General features: G+C 39.4%; 1 protein-coding gene across 1 annotated transcript in view; it reads right to left on the bottom strand.

Moving 5' to 3' along the window:
* The window catches only part of LOC119425022 (disabled homolog 2-interacting protein), a 217406-nt gene that overhangs the window by 50126 nt on the left and 145255 nt on the right, over positions 1-22025 (bottom strand). Inside the window, exons 4-5 of the mRNA XM_037692543.1 lie at positions 2286-2439; positions 328-468 (exon numbers count right to left, since the gene is read on the bottom strand). Of these exons, the coding sequence (XP_037548471.1) occupies positions 328-468; positions 2286-2439 (295 nt within the window). The remainder of the gene's footprint in view (positions 1-327; positions 469-2285; positions 2440-22025) is intronic.

Here is a 22025-nt window from a genome sequence, read left to right as displayed (position 1 = left end):
GCACTAATTGAACTAAAGAGAAAACACTAGGGAACACAGACACAAACTGGGCCACCAAATTGTACCATCCTTACACCTGCATGTCAAAGCGTTAAACACAGATCTCTTACTTAGGGCCTTCGTTGTGTCTCATTAGAGACAGAATCAACACAGAAAAGTACAAAAGATCAGAGTAACACCATAAGTACAGCAGAATCTCATGTTGTTCTATGAGTGACCCCACAGAACCAGCTCTGTGTGTGGCAGAGGGTGCTTTGAGAATTTAGGCCACTGAATCGATTGTTGAACTGGTTTCTAAACTGGACATTGTGCATCCAGTTTATTCACCCAGGCCCTTGAACTGGTCCAGTCCCTCCAGCCTTTATTCACCTTGTTCGGCTGCACGGCTCTCCTCAAGTTCTCCATCCATTTGTCTCTTTCAGCTGAAGAACGACAGGAGAAACATTTGCTTCCTGTGGAGGTCGTGACCTGCAGCAGATACGCAGACAGAAGGAAAAGTCTCAAAGATCAAACATCACAGATTTTCATTAACTCAAGATGCAAATATCAATCTGAATCATAAAGATGACAACAATGAAATGATAAAGGATATGTTTGAGTTCTGGTGTTGAAACTAATTTAGTAACTTCTCTCATCCAAAGGTTGTGCTAGCTGTGCATTTATGCTAACACGCGCAAACACGCATCAATTCAATTATTTTAGTAATCGGGATTGTTCTTAGTGCCTGCCTGTAAACTCAGAGTCAGAGTCACAGTCAGAGATTATTTATTGTCATTCCCACCACATGCGATGAAGCAAAATTATGTACACAGGGTCCCAGTTACATCCAACAATAAAATGTAAAAGAAAAACAATGATAACATCTAAGATATTACCTAAGAAAAACATCAACTAAATATACACTAAGCACTAATAGCATAAAAACATACAATCAAACTCATCTAATCCATCAATTTTACGTGTTGATTTAGTTTTTAAAACATGATGAGCTCCTGACTCACGTCTGTGAACAGATCATCAAACCCTGATAAAATAATATTAAAATAAATAAAACCCTCAAATGCTTGTTCTTTCTATATGTGTCTTCCTTAAAGGTCTGTTTCATTACAAAAACTAATTAATCATTTTGATCAGTGATTTCTGGTCTGTTAGATTTTATTCTAAGAATCAGACTCAAATGATTGATGATTTGGTATTTTAATTTTTTATCTGTAAATGTGACAGTGAAAACAAAGAAAAGATTTGTTGTGAGTCGGAGCTGAAGAAAACTATTAAAACCTCTGGAAGTTATTTGTATTTATCCTCCTGTGTACGCACAGAACAAAGGTCAACAACAACAGTTTGTCAACACACTATTAGTAAATAATATGGTGGGGGGGGGGGCGTTTTGTGTAACAGATAAACAGTTTAACTGCAGGGTGCAAGTTAAACCAATGGTCAGAACCAAGCCGGTCTGTTGTACAGAAACATGAAATTGTTCATTCAGACCGAGCTCGATGTTAGAATCTGACCCTGGAGCAGGTCTTCACACAAGTTTAAACTGCGTTGTTGTTGTTTTATGATAAAGTTGCTCGTCACAGTCATCTTTTTAAACTCTAAGTGCTAACATCCTGCATTCATGAAACATTAAAAAGAGTAAAAAGAACAAAGTCTTCATGTTTTTGTGATGACTTCAGGCACAGTGGTGCCTGATACCTCATAACTCATGAAATGTAAAATAAAACACAGTGAAGAGTTCTTTTACTTTGGAGACCGAGTTCCTTTCTACAATAACCATCTGTAAATAAAATCAATTGTTTATGTTTTAAACCCCTCTGAGTGTTGGAGGACTGGCTCTGTCTGACCCATAAACATATTCAACGTGCACACCCACATGCTCCTGTTGTTGTAAACTGAAGTCAGCAGGATCTCATTTACGGAAGCTGCCATGTTGTGTTTTTAGAACCAGCACACTGAAGGAGTGGGGCTTTAGGAGGTCCCACCTACCCCCATGAACACAATCATAGGTCATGTGCTCTTTCTGTTAAGCAATGACAAGTTGATTAAAACAAAACCTATCAAAAAATTATATTTGAACAAAAAGTAGCAAGACAATAAGCTTGAATCAACACCTGAAAAAAATTAAACTCTGAGGTGACTTTTTTTGTTTGTTTGTTTGTTTTTTTAAGAGTTCTGTTCACCAGACTTGTACTAGTACCAGTTGACAGGCAAGCTGGTCCTGTTCTAGCTTCAACTTCTGGGTTCCAGCCTTAGGTCTATCTATTCTTTACAGTCTATGTGCTCACCTCAAAGCAGTAGTCCTGTCCCAGGATGCTGCTGTGCACAGGCTTGATGATGACCTCGTTCTCCATACTTAGGTCAAGAGCTTCCACAGCACTGCTGGGGCTGAGCAAAGACTCATGGGACCGAGACTCCTTCAGCCTGGGCATCAGATGGGATCTATGAGAGGAACGGAGGAAACAGGCCTGAGTCAGCCGGCAGTCTGAGAAGACTAAACATACAGTATGTTCTGCATGTCTGCTAACATTCATAGCAAGTGTGAACACAAAGATGATGAAGACAGCGCACTGGACGCTCACAGCAAGAATGTTTACAAACACGTTAATTTAGTGTTTGCTTATGAACACATCTGGATTTAGTTAGTTTGCTTATCAACCCGCTGATTTAATCAGTTTGTCAAAATATGGATTTAGTCAGTTTGCTTATGAACACATCTGGATTTACTCTATTTGTCAACATGCTGATTTAGTCAGTTTGTTTGTCAACACATGTTGATTTAGCCAGTTTGTTTATGAACACATCTGGATTTAGGCAGTTTGTTTGTAAACATGCTGATTTAGTCAGTTTGTCAACATGTGAATTTAGTTAATTTGTTTACCAACACACAATGCTTTCATCTCACATTTTAATGACTAGTGGTGTAATGAGGTGTTCAGGCATAAGATTTCATACTTCAAGTCATAAGTTGCACACAGACCATCTTTGTCTTTGTCTGGTGAAATTAACATTGAATATGTCTTCACAACTTTAAACTACTTGTGTGGCAGCAGTTTAGACAGAAACATCCGGTACAAAGACCGATGTGGTTACGTCACGCAAGCCCTGTGGTGAGAGCAGCTTGCCCCACCCTCCTCCGGTCTTCTGATGCAGCAGCAACATGAGTTGCAGAACGTCCAGAAGTATAGAATGAAGACAACATTTCTGGTGAAATGACTGAGGACAACCCTTTAACAATGGACAGATTAGACTGTCCGAGTCTGAGTTTACAACATCTCTTCAGTGGACTGAGGAGCACTCCAGGAAAAAGATAAAGATTGAAGTTCAGATTGATGGGTTGTGCATCTTTTATGAGTGCAAATAATAACCTGTTTATCCATTTAATTTACTGTGCCCTCTCAAAAACTAATGTGAACATCAAACTTTTCTCCAGGCAAACAGCTGCCCTCTACATGATGGAAGTTTATACAGCGTTAAGTAGAAAACAAAACACGTATTACTACCATCTGACCATCAAAGACCAGCCTTAGGAAATGCCTACAGTCTCCGGAGAGCTGAGTGGAGCTGAAACATGGCGCTGAGCATTTTTTGTGAGTTAGGGTCACATTATCAACAACAGGAAGTTATTTCTACAGTTCAGCAGCAGAGTTAAACCCACTGGGAAAGGTGACATCTCTCTCTCTCTCTCTCTCTCTCTCTCTCTCACACACACACTTAAATTGTATTTCTACACTTATTAGGACATTGGATAATCTTCCATTCATTTCTGTAGCCTGACCCTTACCTTAATTATTACTTACCTGTCTAACCCTAAATCATTTCACACCTTAGCCCTAAACCTAACCCTAACCCAAAATGGATATTCCACTGCAGGACTGGGCCTTAGTCCCCATAAGGATTACCAGTCCTGAAAAAGTAGGCGTGTGTTCCAGAAAACGTCCTAAAAGGTAACACAAGGTACACACACGTGCACTAATGACTTTCTCTGAAATGAAAGACACAAGCAACCTGCTGAAAGGCAGTTGTGGATAAAACATCCAGTTGTAGATCAGTTGTAGATCATCATGATGGATTCACAGCTCTGCTGCAGAGAAAGCTTCTCTCAGCTCTCTGATTGGCTGCTGAGGTACTGGGCAGAACAGAGTCAAACGAGTGAAACAGAGAGGATGTGCTGCTGTGCCCCCAGTAGGAAACGCTGGGAGTTAAATCAATGAATGACCATGACTGTTTACAGTAAACTGACTTGACTACCAAGAAAGAACAGCAATGTGTAAACTTTGGAGAACATTTTAATAAACAGTCAGAAGTTTGAGATTCAGTGATCCTGAAGATGTGTGAAGACAAACTGCAGCAGAAAGAAGAACGCTTTCTTTAAAAGTACTACATAAATATCATGTTGTTTATGCAGGTGCAGGTTATATGCAGGTTAACACAAGGTGCAGTGAAATGTTCAGGATGAGAAGAACCAACTCGACTCGTTAAAAACAACAAAATAAATACTAAAGCATGCAATAAGGGTACAAAATAAAGTACCAAAAAGTTAAAAATTAGTATAAATAAATATTTCACATGTAGCTTAAATGTACATGATATATTTTTCACATAACTAACATAAACTACACAGGTTGTGTGGCAGGTTATTGCACAGAAAGTGAGTAACACTGAGACTGAATTATGACGGTACGGTAGTGACATACATGACATATACATGATACATACATGATACACATGATACATACATGACATATACATGATACATACATGACATATACATGATACACACATGACGCTAGTGAAGATTCTCAGTCATCCAGGACATGATGAATTCAAAAAGCGTTCAATACAAAAACAACTGGACTTTATTTGTAACAGAAGACGTTTCGCTCCTCATCCGAGGAGCTTTCTCAATTCAAAGAGCAGAGAGTGAGATATTCAGGTTATAAGGCTGAGTGAGATAAGACACACACACACATATGTAGATTGGCAATTCACACCTAAACACATTAACAGTAAGAGTCTTTTGTCCCTCTAATTCACTGACGAGGCCCCTCTGTTTCCATCAGGGGTGAAAACTGGCTGGGAATCTGTTTTAAAGTTGCATTATAGGTTTTTGAAAGTGGAAATCTGAGGCCTCCTCCTCTGTTAAGAGACGGCTTTTCTCTTTTTACATAAATTGCTTCCTTCACCCCCCTCTCAAACCATCTGTGTTCTCGGTCCAAAATGTGCACATTTTGGGCCTCAAAAGAGTGTCCCTTATCTGTGAGGTGGAGGTGAACAGCTGAGTCTTGTCCTGTGGAGCTGGCTCTCCTGTGTTGAGCCATGCATCTGTGAAGAGGCTGTTTAGTTTCTCCAATGTAGAGGTCTGGACAGTCCTCGCTGCACTGGACCGCATACACTACACCACTCTGTTTGTGTATGGGTATTTTGTCTTTAGGGTGGACCAGCCTCTGTCTGAGAGTCCTGCTGGGTTTGAAATGTACTGGGATCTTGTGTTTGTTGAAGATCCTTCTGAAGTTCTCTGATACTCCAGCAACATAAGGGATGACATAACCATGGATGACGTAAAAATGACCATGACATAAAAACATTGTCATCCCGTTTAGATCAGATTATCTAACACTGTATTGCAGCATTTTCTTTTAGCCTTAATATGACAACACCAGAATAAAAATAATAAAATTATGTAATTGTTTTTGAGATTTTTGCCCATCCTAAAATTATCTGTGGCCCCCCATCTAGCCCCTCCTTTGAAAACTTTATGGAGACACTCTTTTGTGTGTATTTTTAGTCGTGTGGACTTAACAATAGTTTTCTCTCTCCTCTGTTAATCACAACTTATTTACATTTAAATAGCCTCACTTTAGTGGTGTCCCAGTATCGGGCCCAGTACTAGCCTCAAGAACTTGTACTTGTACTTATCAAAATACCTCAATACTTTAAACCAGGGCTATTCAACTAAAAAGTCCGGACACCCAGCAATTATTGTCATTAAGTACGTTTTTTTATGGTTTAAAATCTAGTTTTATTTAAAACTGAGCCCACTGTTAGGCCGAACTGAGTTCACTCGTGGGCCATTTGTGCTCCCAGGCTGCCAGTTGAAAAGCCCTGTTTTAAACCAGTACCACATTTATTCTTTGTGACGTCATTTCCTCATCCACTTGCAAGGAACCAAGGACAAAAAAATAATAAAATGTCTGTAGTTTAGAGATATTTTAAGATAAACACAATGTTAAGACAACAGACTCTGCTGTGTTCTTAATAAATTAAATGTGTTTCAGAAGTCATGGTGTGATGTTTAAGTATTAATTCATTAACTGCTCTGTATCAATATCAAGTATTGGCAAATACACAAACTCAAGTACATATATTTGTACTGGGTTTGAAAAAATTTAAACTAGTATCGGGACACCAGTACCTCACTTACAAACCCAATAACCATGGGCAACTTCAGAATTACACCTTTAAATTCTCAAACTAGAGCAGTAAGACAGTTTTGTACTTTAACCAATAACATTCCACCCTACAAACACTGTTTCCTGTAATTAGTGGACGTGAAAGTAGCCATGATGGAAGGTTGGACAGTTTTAGCAGGAACACATAAAAACACAGCGCTTTAAGTTATTTCTGTTTGAGCTGCTCAGATTAGAAACCTCAGATCAGTCAGTGTTTATAATAAAGATCTGGGAACGTTTCCTTGCAAACTTTCTGACGTTAACTAGGATGAATCTGCTCAATATCCACATTTAATCATTAATCTGAGGACATAGAAACACAATGTTTGAAACAGAATCCTTTAGGTGAAAATGTGAACATTTGCTAACTTGTTGATCCATCTAAAAGTCTACCATGGGTTTAATTGACTCGTCATCTTTGTACAGATTCAGGAAGTTTCTGATCCATCTTTGTTGTTTTAACTCATCTCATCTGCAGAGCAACTGTAAACATCCTGCATTCAGGTGTTCGTTGGCCTTTAACAACCCTAAAGTCTTGTTTTTTCATCTGAATTATTCACACACTGGGGCAGTCTGTGACAGTGGTTGTTTTCTTAATTCTGTCACGACAGAACCAGAAAAGCTGAGAGGGAAAGCTGAGGCCCAGCAGGGAGACAAATCAGAGCAGCTACAGTGTCCATGATGCAGCATCTCTGTGGATCATTTCAAATTAAAGAAACCAACACACTGGTGCTATTGCTGATTTTAAATTTCTCACATCTACCACACCTGTTTTGGGGGGGGGGGTTGGAACAGTTTCTTTCAGATTCAGAACCTGGCTGAGGCAGAACACATAAAAAACTGGTTGATACCACTTTATTGTTTTTACCAATGAATTTATAACGTTTCACAGAGTGAGTGGTTGTTTTTCTGACATCTCATGTTTTCTTTGGGGCCTGTCATTCTCTGAGCTTTCTGACTGAAGTCAGTGGTAGTTTCAGAACAATATCCAGGCAGTTCGAATGAAACCTAGGGAAATAAGTGATTGACTCATGACCCAGAGAGAAGAGGCGTGGGAGAAAAACAGAATAATAAAAAAAACGGGCAGTGGGAGTCACTCCAACCTCACGTAAACTCAGACTGAGAGGAAGACGTTCAGTAGTCCTGGAGTACTGAAGGATTTTCAAGGACAAAGCAGATGGACTGATGGTGGAAGGATGATGTTGGATGCCAACAGCAGAGAAGAGGCCCTGGTTTTAATATTGGCTGTCATTACAGAAGTGAGCTTAGACGGTGGATCAGACACGCTGGAATAACTTCACCAACAACATGAGACACTCTGTCAGTAACATTACTGATGAGATTAATTACTGGCAGTAAATTACAAGTTTAATGCAGCTAGTAGATATTATTATTATTATTATTATTATTATTATTATTATTATTATTATTATTAAGGTTACACTCACAGACTTGTACCATTTTCATTCACACTAATTATTTTCTAATTAGAGGTGCTGAGAGAACAAACATCCATTCATCCATCCATTATCTTTACCCGCTTCTTCCATTTCGGGTCACGGGTGTCACTGGTGCTCTTGTCCAGCAATCACTGAGCGAGCGGTGGGGTACACCCTGGACAGGTCTCCAGTCCATCACAGGGACACATAGAGACAAACAACCATTCACTCTCTCACTCATACCTAGAGACAATTTATTATTTATTTATTTAATTATTTCTATAGCACTTTACACAACCATGATGATGGTGACCAAAGTGCAATTTAGAGTTACCAATCAGTCTAACATGCATGTTTTTGGTCTGTGGGAGGAAACCGGAGTACCCGGAGTAAACCCATGCATGCACAGAGAGAACATGCAAACTCCACCCAGAAAGGCCCCTGGCCGGGATTTGAACCAGCAACCTTTTCACTGAAAGGCAACAGCTCTATCAACTGTGCCACCATGCTGCCCATAGAACAAACAACCACTATGTGTGTTTTATTGTCTGTATTTTATATGTTCTGTCTGGAACAGGTCTCTCTTGTAAATGAGTCCCCGTGGTTCAGTGAGACAAGTCTGCATAAATAAAGATTGAATGAATGAATGTGGCTTTATCATGTTTTTATCATGTATGTATCATCTATGTGTCATGTATGTATCATGTATGTACGTCCAGTTTCTTATGTTAAAACTGGTATTATTAACTGGGAACAACAGTCACTACTCAACTCCTGTCACAAATTCATTCATATTAAAAATATTCTGCTAATAAGACTGGTCAGGCAAAGGTGGAGGGGTTGAGGGGCAGCAAAATTAAAGCATTTGCCATTTCCTTTACAGACGTGCTTTCTTTCTGCAAAGACTAATTTTGTCCAAACGCCTTGTTGGCAGATCCTTTATGCAGGAGTCATCTCACTGAATGAGACCGAGCTCAGTGTGACACAAACAGACTGCTGAGGTTCAATGAAAACTCGCTTCTGATTGAGAGCATGAAGAGGAGTAATGGATCCAGCACTCAGCTTCCTGTTACAGAGCTGATGCGATGATCATTGTGCCTGGAACATTAGTTTACAATCATCACCTGGTGGAGTTAGACTTCCTCACAAGCTGAATAGACTACCAGGTACTGTTTCCACTGAAAGTACAAGCTCTTTTCATCTGGTCCAAATATCAGTAGTTTTCCTGTTTGTTTCACTTAAGCAGCACGTTGAAGTGGTGCTCATCTTTAGTAACAGCCTCCTCTCGACAGCAAAAAATAATAAATACAAAAACAAACCAAATGAACAAAACTGAATGATGAAACCTGAAACGACTGATTCCTTTCTCATGAGATTTCTGTTTGATGCTGAAAATAAAAGAAGGGATGATGAGTCCTGTTCGGTGTTTCCATGCCGTTTTACAAAAACGATCAATATGCTTTCTGCTCACAGACTGGCTCAGCAATTACTTGTTAATAATGCACTTTACTGAACAAACTAATCTCAACAAGGCCAAGACAGTTCCCATCTCAAACAGCACAATCAGAGGTTTTACTTGGAGCTCTCTGCCCTTCACCCTGCATGATGTTGAGAAGCTGAAAATGATTTATGTTCTTTCTGTTTCAGGAGGACCAGACTTTTTTAACTGTTCTTATTTGACAAACCTGCCTTTGTTCATGCAACAATTGATGAACAAGCAGTGCATGTCATGATCTGCTGTTATAGTTGAACCCAAAATGTAGACAGAATGCTGGGAACTTGAAGGATAAGGTAATAATTATATTGTTTATTAATAATCGAAAGGATGATGTGGCTTCAAAACTTATATAACGAGAAGACACAGAGGGAGAACAGAACATGACGCCGTACAGGACAATCCACCGACAGGTGAACAACAGGAGACAGAATATAAAAAGATGCTAACAAGGAAATAATTACAAACACCTGGGGGGAGGACAATGAGGGACAGGTGCAGCAGGAGCTGGCAACACGAGGGAAACACACTGAGGAAGACTGGACAGATAACACAAGAAAAAACACACAACACACCAATCACTGAGGAATTTGAATAGTGAATATTTGTAGTTTTTGAGATTTTTTATTTTTTTTGGAATGGAATTGAACAGTGGATGCACGTAAACCTTAATGTTACTGGTTCAAAAATATCCAGTGGGTAGGAACTACAAGAATAGAGGTATTTTTATTATTATTATTTTGCTTGTTTGAGGCAGTACATCCTGGTGAGTGGAGGGAGAAATTTTATCCACCACTAGGACAATGGCGGAGTCTGGGGGTGGCCAATGGTGGCCTTGGCTGCCGTAGATTAATCTTTGGCCACCCCAAAGACCATCACAGTCATTTGTGAAAAACTATACTTTCAAGTGATATAAAAACTAGAAAGAAAAGTTTCCTCAAATGATAGGGGTCAATTTACACACACATCCTATGTTTAAATATAAAGCAGTGGCCATCTTGGATTTTGAAATGGCAATTAAATTTTTGATAGTGGTCTTTCCTACACTTAGATGCACTGACTCACTGAAGTGGAAGATGGAACGTTGCTTATTTTTGAAGTTATCCAGCTCAAAAAGTTTACATATATGCCTATGTGTTGGCAGCCATCTTAGATTTTGATGTGGCAAGTTGGTATTTGATACGGTTGATCACAATATTTTACTACAGAGGCTTGAATATGATATTGGGATTACAAGAACGGCTTACTTAAGAAGTCTGACCTTGATTCAGAAATTCTGGCCAACTACAGACCTATATCTAATCTAACTTTCATCTCAAAAATTCTAGAGAAAATAGTTGCAGGTCAGTTGCGTGAACATCTACAAAGAAATAATCTGTTTGAAGAGTTTCAGTCAGGGTTTAGAGCTTATCATAGCACAGAAACAGCACTAGTAAAAGTAACTAATGATATTCTCATGGCCTCAGACAATGGACTTGTGTCTATACTAGTCCTGTTAGACCTCAGTGCTGCATTTGATACAGTTGATTGCAATATTTTACTACAGAGGCTTGAAGATGATATTGGGATTACAGGAATGGCTCTAAAATGGTTTAAATCATATCTATCTGATAGATTCCAGTTTGTAAATGTAAATAATAAATCTTCTTCATACACCAAAGTTAGTCATGGAGTTCCTCAGGGCTCAGTGCTTGGGCCAATACTCTTTACTTTATATATGCTTCCATTAGGTAAAGTTATTAAACAGCATGGTATAAATTTCCATTGTTATGCTGATGACACACAGTTATATTTGTCCCTTAAACCCAATGAATCCAATCAGCTACTTAGACTACAAGCATGTCTTAAAGATATAAAAACCTGGATGACCCTTAATTTTCTCCTGTTGAACACAGACAAAACTGAGGTTTTGGTTTTTGGACCTGAGCACCTTAGGAATGAATTTTTCAGTCTTTCTCCCTCCTTAGATGGCATTAATCTGGCCTCCAGCTCTAATGTTAAAAATCTTGGTGTTATTTTTGATCAGGACATGTTTTTCATCACCCACATTAAAAACGTTACTAGAACTGCCTTCTTCCATCTGTGTAATATCGCTAAAATTAGAAACATCTTATCTAAAAATGATGCAGAAAAACTGATCCATGCATTTGTCACATCTAGACTGGACTATTGCAATGGTTTATTATCTGGATGTCCAAATACGTCTTTAAAACGTCTTCAGTTGAGCCAAACTGCTGCTGCCAGAGTCTTACCTGGAGTTAGTAGGATAGATCAATTTCTTCAGTTTTAGTTTCTCTCCATTGGCTCCCTGTCAAATCCAGAATAGAATTCAAAATCTTACTTCTAACCTACAAAGCACTCAACAACCTGGCTCCATCTTATATTACAGATCTTATTGTTCCATATTTTTCTAACAGAGCACTTCGCTCTCAGACTGCAGGTGTACTCGTGGTTCCTAGAATTTACAAAAACAGAATGGGAGGCAGATCTTTCAGTTATCAGGCTCCTCTCTTGTGGAACCAACTTCCAATCTCTGTCCGTGAGGCTGACACATTATCCAGTTTTAAAACTAGGCTTAAGACTTTCCTTTTTGCTAAATCCTATAGTTAGGGTCGACTTGGGTTTTCTGAGCTGTCCCTTAGTTATGATGCTATAGGCTTAGACTGCTGGAGGAAAAATTGACCACAATTTTCACTCTGCTACTGTCTTTACTTACTCTGCCCAACCTGTTTTGTATTTGTAATTATTTTTTCTATCCTTAACATGTGTTTATTTGTCTTTCAGATACACCTGGACCTATACCTGGACCTACCATTCTGTGTTTGTTTATCTATCCTTTCTGTCCTCTCAACCAGCCGGTCAAAGCAGATGGCCGCTTGTCCTGAGCTTGGTTCTGCTGGAGGTTTCTTCCTTTTAAAAAGGAGATTTTCCTTTCCACTGTTGCCACTGTGCTTGCTCAGGATGGGAGACTGTGACAAAGCCAAGATTAATCTTGTCTGCTGGATTCCTTAGATAGAGAACTTTACTAATTGGCTTTTATGTATGTGAATGTTCCTGTAAAGTGCCCTGAGACAACTTTGTTGTGATTTGGCGCTATATAAATAAACTGAATTGAATTGAATTAATTGACAACCCAACTTTCAACGCTGACCTTTTGTACATGTAGATGTAGCCAAACACTAAAAAGAAGTTCTCACATTGCTTACTTTTTTTAAGTTATCATGATCACAGCACAGACAGACAGACAGACAGACAGATGGTATTTCCAATTCCCCCTCTTTGCTCCATGACGGGGGATGAAAAAAGGAAAACGTGAGGTTTGATTTTTGTCCACATTTAGAAACACTAACTGAATGAGCTTTATGAAGAAGAGTCTTTACTGGTGAACAGTGAAGGGTTCATTGTTCCACAAGCTTTGGTTTATACTCAGAGGAGCTGAAAGTCTGTTGGAGCAATGATGCCAGGAGACAGAGCTCAGTTCAGCCATGCAGAGGTGCTCAGTGTTCCCCTGTGCTCAGGAATCACATCAGGCAAGTGACTAATGCCCCGTTTCCATTAGTACAGGTACGGGCCGACTGGACCCTACTTGGCCCGGTTCTGAGGCTTTTCCAATAGTACCGGTACTTAGCACCTGTTACTATTTTCAGTACCCTTGGCTCTGTGTTCTAACCCGAACGAAGAGGTACTAAAACGTGACGTCAGAACACTGTCGGTCACTGATTGGTCGGGGGCGGAGTCAGGGGCGGAGTCACTGGATCCTTCAGACACTTTTCAAAACAATAATCCGCCATTTGCAATTTCTCGGACTGGAGCAGCGGCTGGACTTATTTTAAAGATTTTAAAAACAATACTGACAACATCTTGGTCTAATGCTGATGTGCTGGCATTTTTTGTGCTTGGTGGCCGACAACATAATTCAGAGCAAGCTGGATGGAGCTCTGCTGGTGTACCCGGAGCGCCAGGCCGGGCAGGACGTCATCTCCCCGAGATGGGGACTCGCAGATGGCCGTTGCCAGACCCCGGCCGCGCGTAATCATGAAGGCTGAATCCCGATCCCGCCCGGCAGTCAGGCGGACTGGACAGTCTGGGACGGATGGTGGAAGCGATTTTTAAATAAAATAATATTGTTTTTATACAAAAAATGTTTTAAAAAATTGCTGAAGCGATTTAAAATGATTATTATTTTTTTTACACGTAAAATGTTTTTTAAAATCGCTTCCACCGTTCATCGCAGACCCGTCTCTGTCCGCCTGTCTGCGCGTGTCCGGCCTTCATGATTACGCGCGGCTGGGGTCTTGGAACAGCCTCTGTGAGTCACCAGCTGAGCTCGGAGCTGGGAGGATGAGCCTGCCCGTCCTGTCTCCGGAGAAGAGGATCGTGTGAGACCAGCAGAGCTGGTCATAAAAAAATAATATATATTTTAGCGTTGAAGATTAAAAAAATAATAAAATAAATGGTGCCAGCTTCATCATGAAATCCTGTTTTCACTTTAATGACTGTTAACTCAGCTGAAAATCATAAAAAGACACAAAACTATTGGATCTCAGGAATATTTCCCTCAAACATGTTTAAACAAAAGAGACAACCTTCAGTTCAACTTTATTTTAACCCACAAATGTGCAAATCACAAAACAAGAACTTTAAAGCAAAGCTAAAAATAAAATGTATATACTGTATGTGAACAAGAAAGAAAACCACACATCTAAAATGAACATTAAAAGTAGACAATGAGTGCAAATACATCTAATGATGATGAAAACCTATAAAAATTTAAATCTAGATGTTTTTGTAGAATCTGGTTCATCAGAGATTTAATTTATATACATATATATATATATATATTTATATCTATAAATATTTATAGATATAATAATATGTATATATATAAATACATATATATGTATATAAATATATATGAATATATATAAATACATCTATATGTATATAAATACATATGTGTATATATATACATATGTATATATATACATAATTGTGTGTATATACATATATGTGTGATATATATATCACATATGATATATATATGATATATATGATATATATATATGTGTGTGTATATATATATATATACACATATACAGTATATATACACAAATATATATATACACATATGTGTGTACATATATATTTGTGTATGTGTATATATATATATATATATATATATATATATATATATATATATATATATTTATACACATGTACATACACACATACATGCATCCATACATACACACAACTTCAAAATAACAAATTCTCAACCTGTACTGAAAACAGTTTTTGAGTCTCAGCGCCACCAGCTGGTGAGAGGTGGTGACGTCAATTTGAACCCCGCCCACTGGAACCGGTACTGAAAGCATAATGGAAACACAACCTGTACCGTACCGAGTAGAGTAGGGCCGTGCTGTACCGGTACTACAGGTGCTAATCTTTCTGCAATCTTTGACACCAGTTTTGTCTTCTGTTCTGATCTGCGTCTCTATTTTCTTTTGATGAATCCATAGAGACGGAAGTTTCTTTGTATCTGTAAACTGTCATCTGAACAGCTGTATGAATACCAACAAAACAAACACACATCTGTCCTGAATAAGAGTCAGACAGTTTGACAGACTGGAGGGCAGCCAAAAAGAGAGGCAGTCTAGTCAGATGGTGCTGATGCAGAATGGAGGATATGTGAGCTTCATCGACCACTGGCAGCTGTGGCTGAGTGGTTATAGGATGGAGACTGTGAATCCTCCAGCTGGTCTGATTGGTAAATATTCTTATATATATCACCTTTCTATCTGATCAAGACACTCAAAGCTCTTTACAACACAATCTGTGCCTCATTTACTCATTCATACAGCACTATACTAGATCTATACAAAGAATAATCAGAGCTTTATCACATTCATACATTGATGGGACACACATCAGAGGCTATGAGGTGTTCATTGTCTTGCCCAGGGACACTTCAGCATGTGACTGCTGGTGGAATCAAACCCCCAACTCTTGCATTGGAGGACAACTGCTCTAACCACTAGACAGACACCTACAAGTTCACATAAATCTAAAGAATTGAAAGAAAAACCTCTGCTCACCCATCCACGACCAAGTTCAGTCCTGAATGTTTAAAGACATCATCAGTGAAAGGACACATGAAAAACACGTGTTTAAGTAGCTGCATGTTCAGAGCAGCAAGGGTGTGGGACACCTGTCTCCATTCAGGCTTCATTACTAATGCACACAACACAAAGGGCACTTCGTACATCACCAGGTCCAACCATAGGAGCTGAAAGGACTCCAACTGAACCAGGATCAGCACCTCACAAATCCTGAACCAGGAGCAGTTCTCTACGCAAACTCTGGTTCTGAAGTGTTGTGTTCAGTTGATGTCATCAAACTGGTTTGTCTTTGTATTCCTCCCCTCTGGGTACCAGAGGGTCCAGAGGAGCTCACAGAAGACAGAGGATTTATACAGAGGTACATAGTCGACTCTATAGTCTCAGATTGAACGTTAAAGGTTACATTACAAAAATCGCAATTTACTTTTCTGAAACGTGTTGTTTTTATAATTTAAAGTGAAAAGAAAAAAAAAAAATTTATTGGTCCAGAAAATTAAAACCCATCTGAGTCTTTGACCCATATGGATAAACTGTATGTCGTATACTTTGAGTATAAAATGTTTTTATCAATATGTTTAGTGTTACATGTTATTTACAAGTTAATATTTTTATTAGCTCAACTGCAGGAAGATCAAACAACTGAATGACTCTGATTCTTGACTGAAGTCACATCTGCATCAAATTATTGCTGCTTGTTGAGGATCAGCATTTTATAATCTGATTTTAAATAAACCGAATCAAAATTAAAATGTTTAAATGTTTTATTTTTTTATTTTTCTAATAAAGCAAGACTAAACGAGTCAAGAAGAGTATAATTTATAAAATCAAATAAAACAAAATGTGTAATTTAACATGTTTCTAAGAACTATTAAAAACCCCAAAAAGTTCAATCTGGTCCTCTGGACATTCAAAAAAAACAAAAAACAAAACAAAGCAAAATAATGTAGATACGTTTCGTCTCTCATCCGAAAGACTTCCTCAGTCTGAGGTGCTGTATTCAGCTCAGTCTCTTAAATAGCACCTTCTCAGAGTGGATCAACCAGTTTGCTGCTGACAACCAAAACCAGCTGCTCACATGGTCAAGAAGGACCATCAGCCTAACAATGGATCATTAGCACACTGATGGCTGTTTACTATCCACAGGGGGTTGAGTGATACTAGCAATAACAGCATTGTAAGAGGGGGACAGTTGAACCCGGAGGCCTCCACCCCTGTTTAATGATGGATGATTTCTTTTCACAAAGATGGCCTCCTTTACTCCTCTCTCAAACCATTGTTCCTCTCTGTCCAGGATGTGAACATTTTCATCCCTGAAAGAGTGACCGCTGGCCTGGAGATGAGTGTAGACCGCAGAATCCTGGCCTGATGATGTTGATCTTTTGTGCTGGGCCATCCTTTTGGACAGTGGCTGTTTATTTTCCCCGATGTAAGACTGATCACAGCCCTTCTGACACTGAACAGCATACACAATATTACTCTGTTTGTGCCGGGGGACTGGATCTTTGGGATGAACCAGTCTTTGCGGTAATTATTGGCGGAAACTATTAAAAACATTCTTTGCAGCACATGACAGCAGATAGATTAATAATAATCTTAGTGCCACATAAAAATGAAACATGGTCACAATGGATCTAGAAGCACAGTTTTATCCCTCCCAGTAAACACTGGGGGAGGAGGTATCAGAGGTTCTGCAAACTGGGCTGCAGGATCAGAACCTGAGCTCAGTCAGTTTCACAGCAAGAAAAGAAATAAATGTTGTTTCACTGATGATTCAGTTATTTCATTATTTGTCGTGAATGTGCAGCTGTTCAATCAATGTTGATCTGATCTCTAATCCTACTGTGTGTAAATAAAATACCCCCCCCCCCCCACACACACACACACACACACATATGCCCCTCAGTGACAATAATAACCAGTCCAATATAGGTGTGTAAGAGTCAGTCTGCTGAAAACCCTTTAAGTATCTAAAGGTTACAAAGAAGGCATACAAGACATGCTCAGGGTGTGCACGTGTGTACGTTGGTATGATACTGATTTATTTAGAGATGTCTGACGAGAAAAAAACAACAGAAATTCCCAACTGATACATGATTTGCCTCAAACTGAGTTACATGCAGCAACAAATCTTTTTTTCTGCAGCTCCAGTCAAAATGGTCCCAGTTGTACAGGAAAGGAGGAAGTGCAGTGACCCCCACCCCCGCCCCCTCCACTTTTTCTCCCTGTGGAAATGGACAAAGAACCAGACGAGTTCGGCTGAAACTCACAAAACCTACATGGGTCCAACGATTTTAGCAACTTGTCGTGCTCTCTTCATACTTTCTTGGTTTATTTTTACAGGATGATTCAGTTTTGGCTCAAAAACGACTTAAAACTGTTTTCAAACAGTTCTGAAGCCCAGATTGGCCTCTGGCAGTGAATATTTTCATCTTCTAGTCTGAACGTGTCTCTGGTTTTCTCTCATGTCCAACTCTGAAGCTGTTCTGTATTTGTACTTTTGTTCTTGACATTTCTTTGCCTAATTATTGCAGAAACAAACTTTGTGACATTTCTGTAGCTAAAAGTCTTCTGCTGCAGCGACACGGTACCGTCCTGATTCAGCCGTGGGTGGAAGCGCAAACAAGAATTCCTAAAACCACAGCACGCAGCCCAGATGTAGATCTACAGAAACAAGCACATGTTTAAAATAAAAACAGTGTCACTTGCGATCTACTGAATATGTGAAACATGGTTCAGCAGAACCCCTCTGAGCCCAGTACCTCTCCACTTTAACTTGGACTGCATCTCTGAGAACAGTTTGGATCTGTAGGGATCTGCCCTCAGAGTTACACCACCAGGCTTCCTCAGGATGTCTGCCGACACACCCACCCCCCGACACGCCCCTCCACATACACCTACCTTCCCCCCTCCGCATGGTCCAGTTAAACACAGAGCTGTCCTCAGTCCACAGCGGTCCGATCCTAATAACAGACTGAGATGAAGTCATGCACAAACCTGATTGAGATCTGAGACTGCTCGAACAGAAATACATCCAATCTATAAAAACACAAATATATGTTTGGGCTGTTAGGTAACCCTCCCTGCAGTCGTCACTAAGTCTTCCTGATAGTTTAACAGTTGTATAAGAAGCAGAAATGAGAAGCTTAAAAAAAAAAAAAAAACAATTTAACAAAAGTCAAAATAGGAATCTCGTCATTTATTTGTAAGAAATCATTTTAGGATTTTGTAGCTGCATTCAGACCTCAGGACTTAAATTATTTTCTTTCTTTACTTCTTTTTCTCACACAGACAGACTCCAAAATAGCTGCCAGGATGTCCCCTCCACCACCCCATTCCCCTCCACGCAGGAGGAAACAATGGCTGAGCCTTTACTGCCATGCTCTGTGGGAAAACATGGGCTTCCTGGCTCCAGAAAAGGACTCGGAGAAAAGGAGAGAGAAATGTAACATGGAGAAGGAGATGTTTGTAAGTAGAAACACTGACAGAAGTGTGCTGATAGTTGGGATTTCAGACTGATGACTCTGGTCTGAACTGGTAAAGCTCCAAAAAAGATCCTCCTGTTATACTTTTCGGAAAGAAAAAAAAACCTAGCTGATGTCCAAACTTATGTTAGTGTTAAAGGCACAGTCCTTAAATGGTTCCACTCATTATAGGAGGACTTCATCTATTCCGTTACAGAAATATTCTTCAGCAGTGTCTATCTTTTAATTATGGGGTTCCTCAAGGCTCCATTTGGGTCCCAGTTCTATTCTTGCTTTCACTGGCATCTACTCTCAGAAAACACTAGTTTTACTTTTTAACTGCTGATCTTTAAATCTGTTTTTCTTTTTCTACTTCTTCTTTTGGCTTGTCCCTCTTCAGGGGTCTCCACAGCGTGTCATCCTCCTCCATCTCCCTCAGTCCTCTGCCCTCAATCCAATGTAGGGTTCTAAGGGGTTAGGTTTTAGCTGCCCTTGACTACAATATAATTTAAATAACGGGTTCTCTCTTTTTCGAGCCAAATTACAGCCATGTGACCGAGGTAACTGTGCGTAGATTGTTTAATCAGTGACATGAGACGTTAATTTTCTTTGACCCATCAGAATAAATGTGGTCAGAATCAAAATTTAACATCAAAATGTACAAGTGATTAGCTGATCTGGTTCTGATTAATAAAACTTGGCACGTTTTACTTAATAAAAACAACAGACATTTCTGAAGACATCTAAATTAATTACTGGCCAAAATAGAAGAGTTTAAAGATGGGAAATGAAGGAATTTAAAGAGGAGGATTTAGATGGATGAAGAGGAAAGTGTGTTTGTTCGGACCCAGAATGGCACGCTTCTTTCAACACCAGCCCAACTCTCCGGTACACTTGGTGCGTTAAGACTCGTTATCGTTGCAGAAGATACATCAACTCTCCGGTACAAAGGTCCATTTCAACGCTACCTTTCAGCGTCTCCGGTAAGAGCGGCTGGCCATATCAGGAGTCGCGCCTCCTACTCCGTTCAACAAACACTCTCATCTCCCGGGTGGATACACAGCAAGCTGTGAGTTCAGTCGGAGATTCCACTCAGACGTGGAGGATTCCATGAAAGACCCAGGAAGACTCCGGTCCAGGACTCCAGAAGACTGAAGACCGACTGCGAGACCCAGTTGACCTGACTAACCTGAGAAGTTCCGGGAAGTGTGGACTCTTAAAGAGTTCTCACTTCCGGTCACCTCAGGACTTCCTGATTGGTTGAAGCAACCAACAGGGGGTGGTTCTAGTGATGTCAGAGGGTCATTACAAGTCAAGAAAACAGCAGGAATGTTTTAGAAACGTCCCGTACAGACAGAAGACATGTTATAGCGAAGTGGGAGGAAGAGAGGCCAGTAGCTTCTTGTTTACCGTCTGCTAGGTTTAAAAACACGACACTTCGTTCTAATAACTTCTCTCTGACTTTCGACCGACATCACTACTTCTCATTTAGACAGAAAATCAAAAATGCATAATTACTTTATAAAATAGACATTTAACCAGTGTTGTTTTCGTTAACGATGACGATGACGAAAACTTTTCGTCGACGCCCCCTTTTTTCATGACAATAATGAGACGGTAACGAAATAAACATTGCTCTTTAATGACTAAAACATGACGAAATGTGTGTGAGTTTTCGTTGATGAGATGAGACTGTACGAAAATGTTTGTCGGTGGTCCGTCAATAATTTAGAATGCACAATATTTCTGCCCATTGGTCACACCCACTGCTACCCAACCGCGCTGATGCACCGCGCGCTCACCTTTGACTTCATTTCAAACTGGACCATGGCAGATGCTGCACGTTTTACGAAGGGGCTCGGTGGACGCAAACCCAGAAAGGATTTATGGACTTATTTTGTATTTAACCCAACTGAAAGAAGAACCGAATGTATCGTCGAGGGAGACGGAGGTAAATGTGGATTTAAACTTGGTGGAAAAAACACGACAAATCTTAAGCGGCACCTGAAGGCTCACCACCCTGATATTTTTTCCAAGGTAAGTTAGTTACAACTACTATTTTTGTAATGTACATACATGCAATGTTACTTGACAAACCAAACGGGTTGTGACACATTTCACAACTCCAGTTTCGTGTAAACTTAATGTTTTTTTTATTTTATTTTTATAAATCCTGTCCTTGCTTGCGCACGTGGATGCTAACTTCGTGCTATTAGCTTGTTTGTTGTGCTAATCTAACGTCGGCTACTGTTACGTGTAAAACATGCAGGGATGTATGGCTGATAGGTTGTGTTTGAGTGACTGAATATCAAACCTGTTGCTGTTACCCCATGTGTCTGTCGGGTCTGCATCCTTTAAACCAAAAACCCATTTTAGCTAAACACTACTTGCATTACATTTTAAAATGAGACAACCAACATTTGTCTGATAAATGTTTACAGTAAAAAGTGTTAGGGGGCCAAAAAATACTTCATTTTAAATAAATAAATTGAATCAAAACATTTGCAAAAGAGAAAAGATACATTTTCTTAGATTGAGTGTTTATTGGTAGAAGAAAAATGGACAAAGTAATGTAAAAAATACCCCCCCCAAAAAGCTGTTTTCAATCTAATGAAAAGAAAAATAGTATTAAAAATACTGGTTATGTTAGTGTCATTCTGGATTGAAAATCTAATGCCAATTAGCAAAAAATAGGTAAAGCTGACATTTATCTGTATTCAAATTTCAAAAGCATCTGCCTGTGTTAAATGTTTGGTACTTCAGACTAAAAGCTACAAGGGCACCTCAGTGTTGTTTTTCTGCTCTGAACCCTGAGCAGAAAAACATTAACACTGCACTAAAGTATTTTTTCATTTATCACAAGTCATATCATCATCGTGTAGTGGACTAGGCCCATGTCAAAAACTAAGTCTAAGGTCAAAAATCTTGACCTTAAGAACCTTGTGGGACAGGAACTGTCATTTCATTGATTTGAATCCAGAAATACAGGTTCACCCATCCTGAGACTTTCTTTCTTGAAGATTCAAGTGAAAAGAACACTCTCTTTTTATTATCATTACTAT

Source organism: Nematolebias whitei, chromosome 18 (assembly GCF_014905685.2).
Source record: "Nematolebias whitei isolate Nwh7 chromosome 18, NemWhi1, whole genome shotgun sequence".
NCBI classification, from domain to species: domain Eukaryota; kingdom Metazoa; phylum Chordata; class Actinopteri; order Cyprinodontiformes; family Rivulidae; genus Nematolebias; species Nematolebias whitei.
Note: the sequence above shows the minus strand (reverse complement) of the source record. Positions and strands in the feature narration are given on the sequence as shown.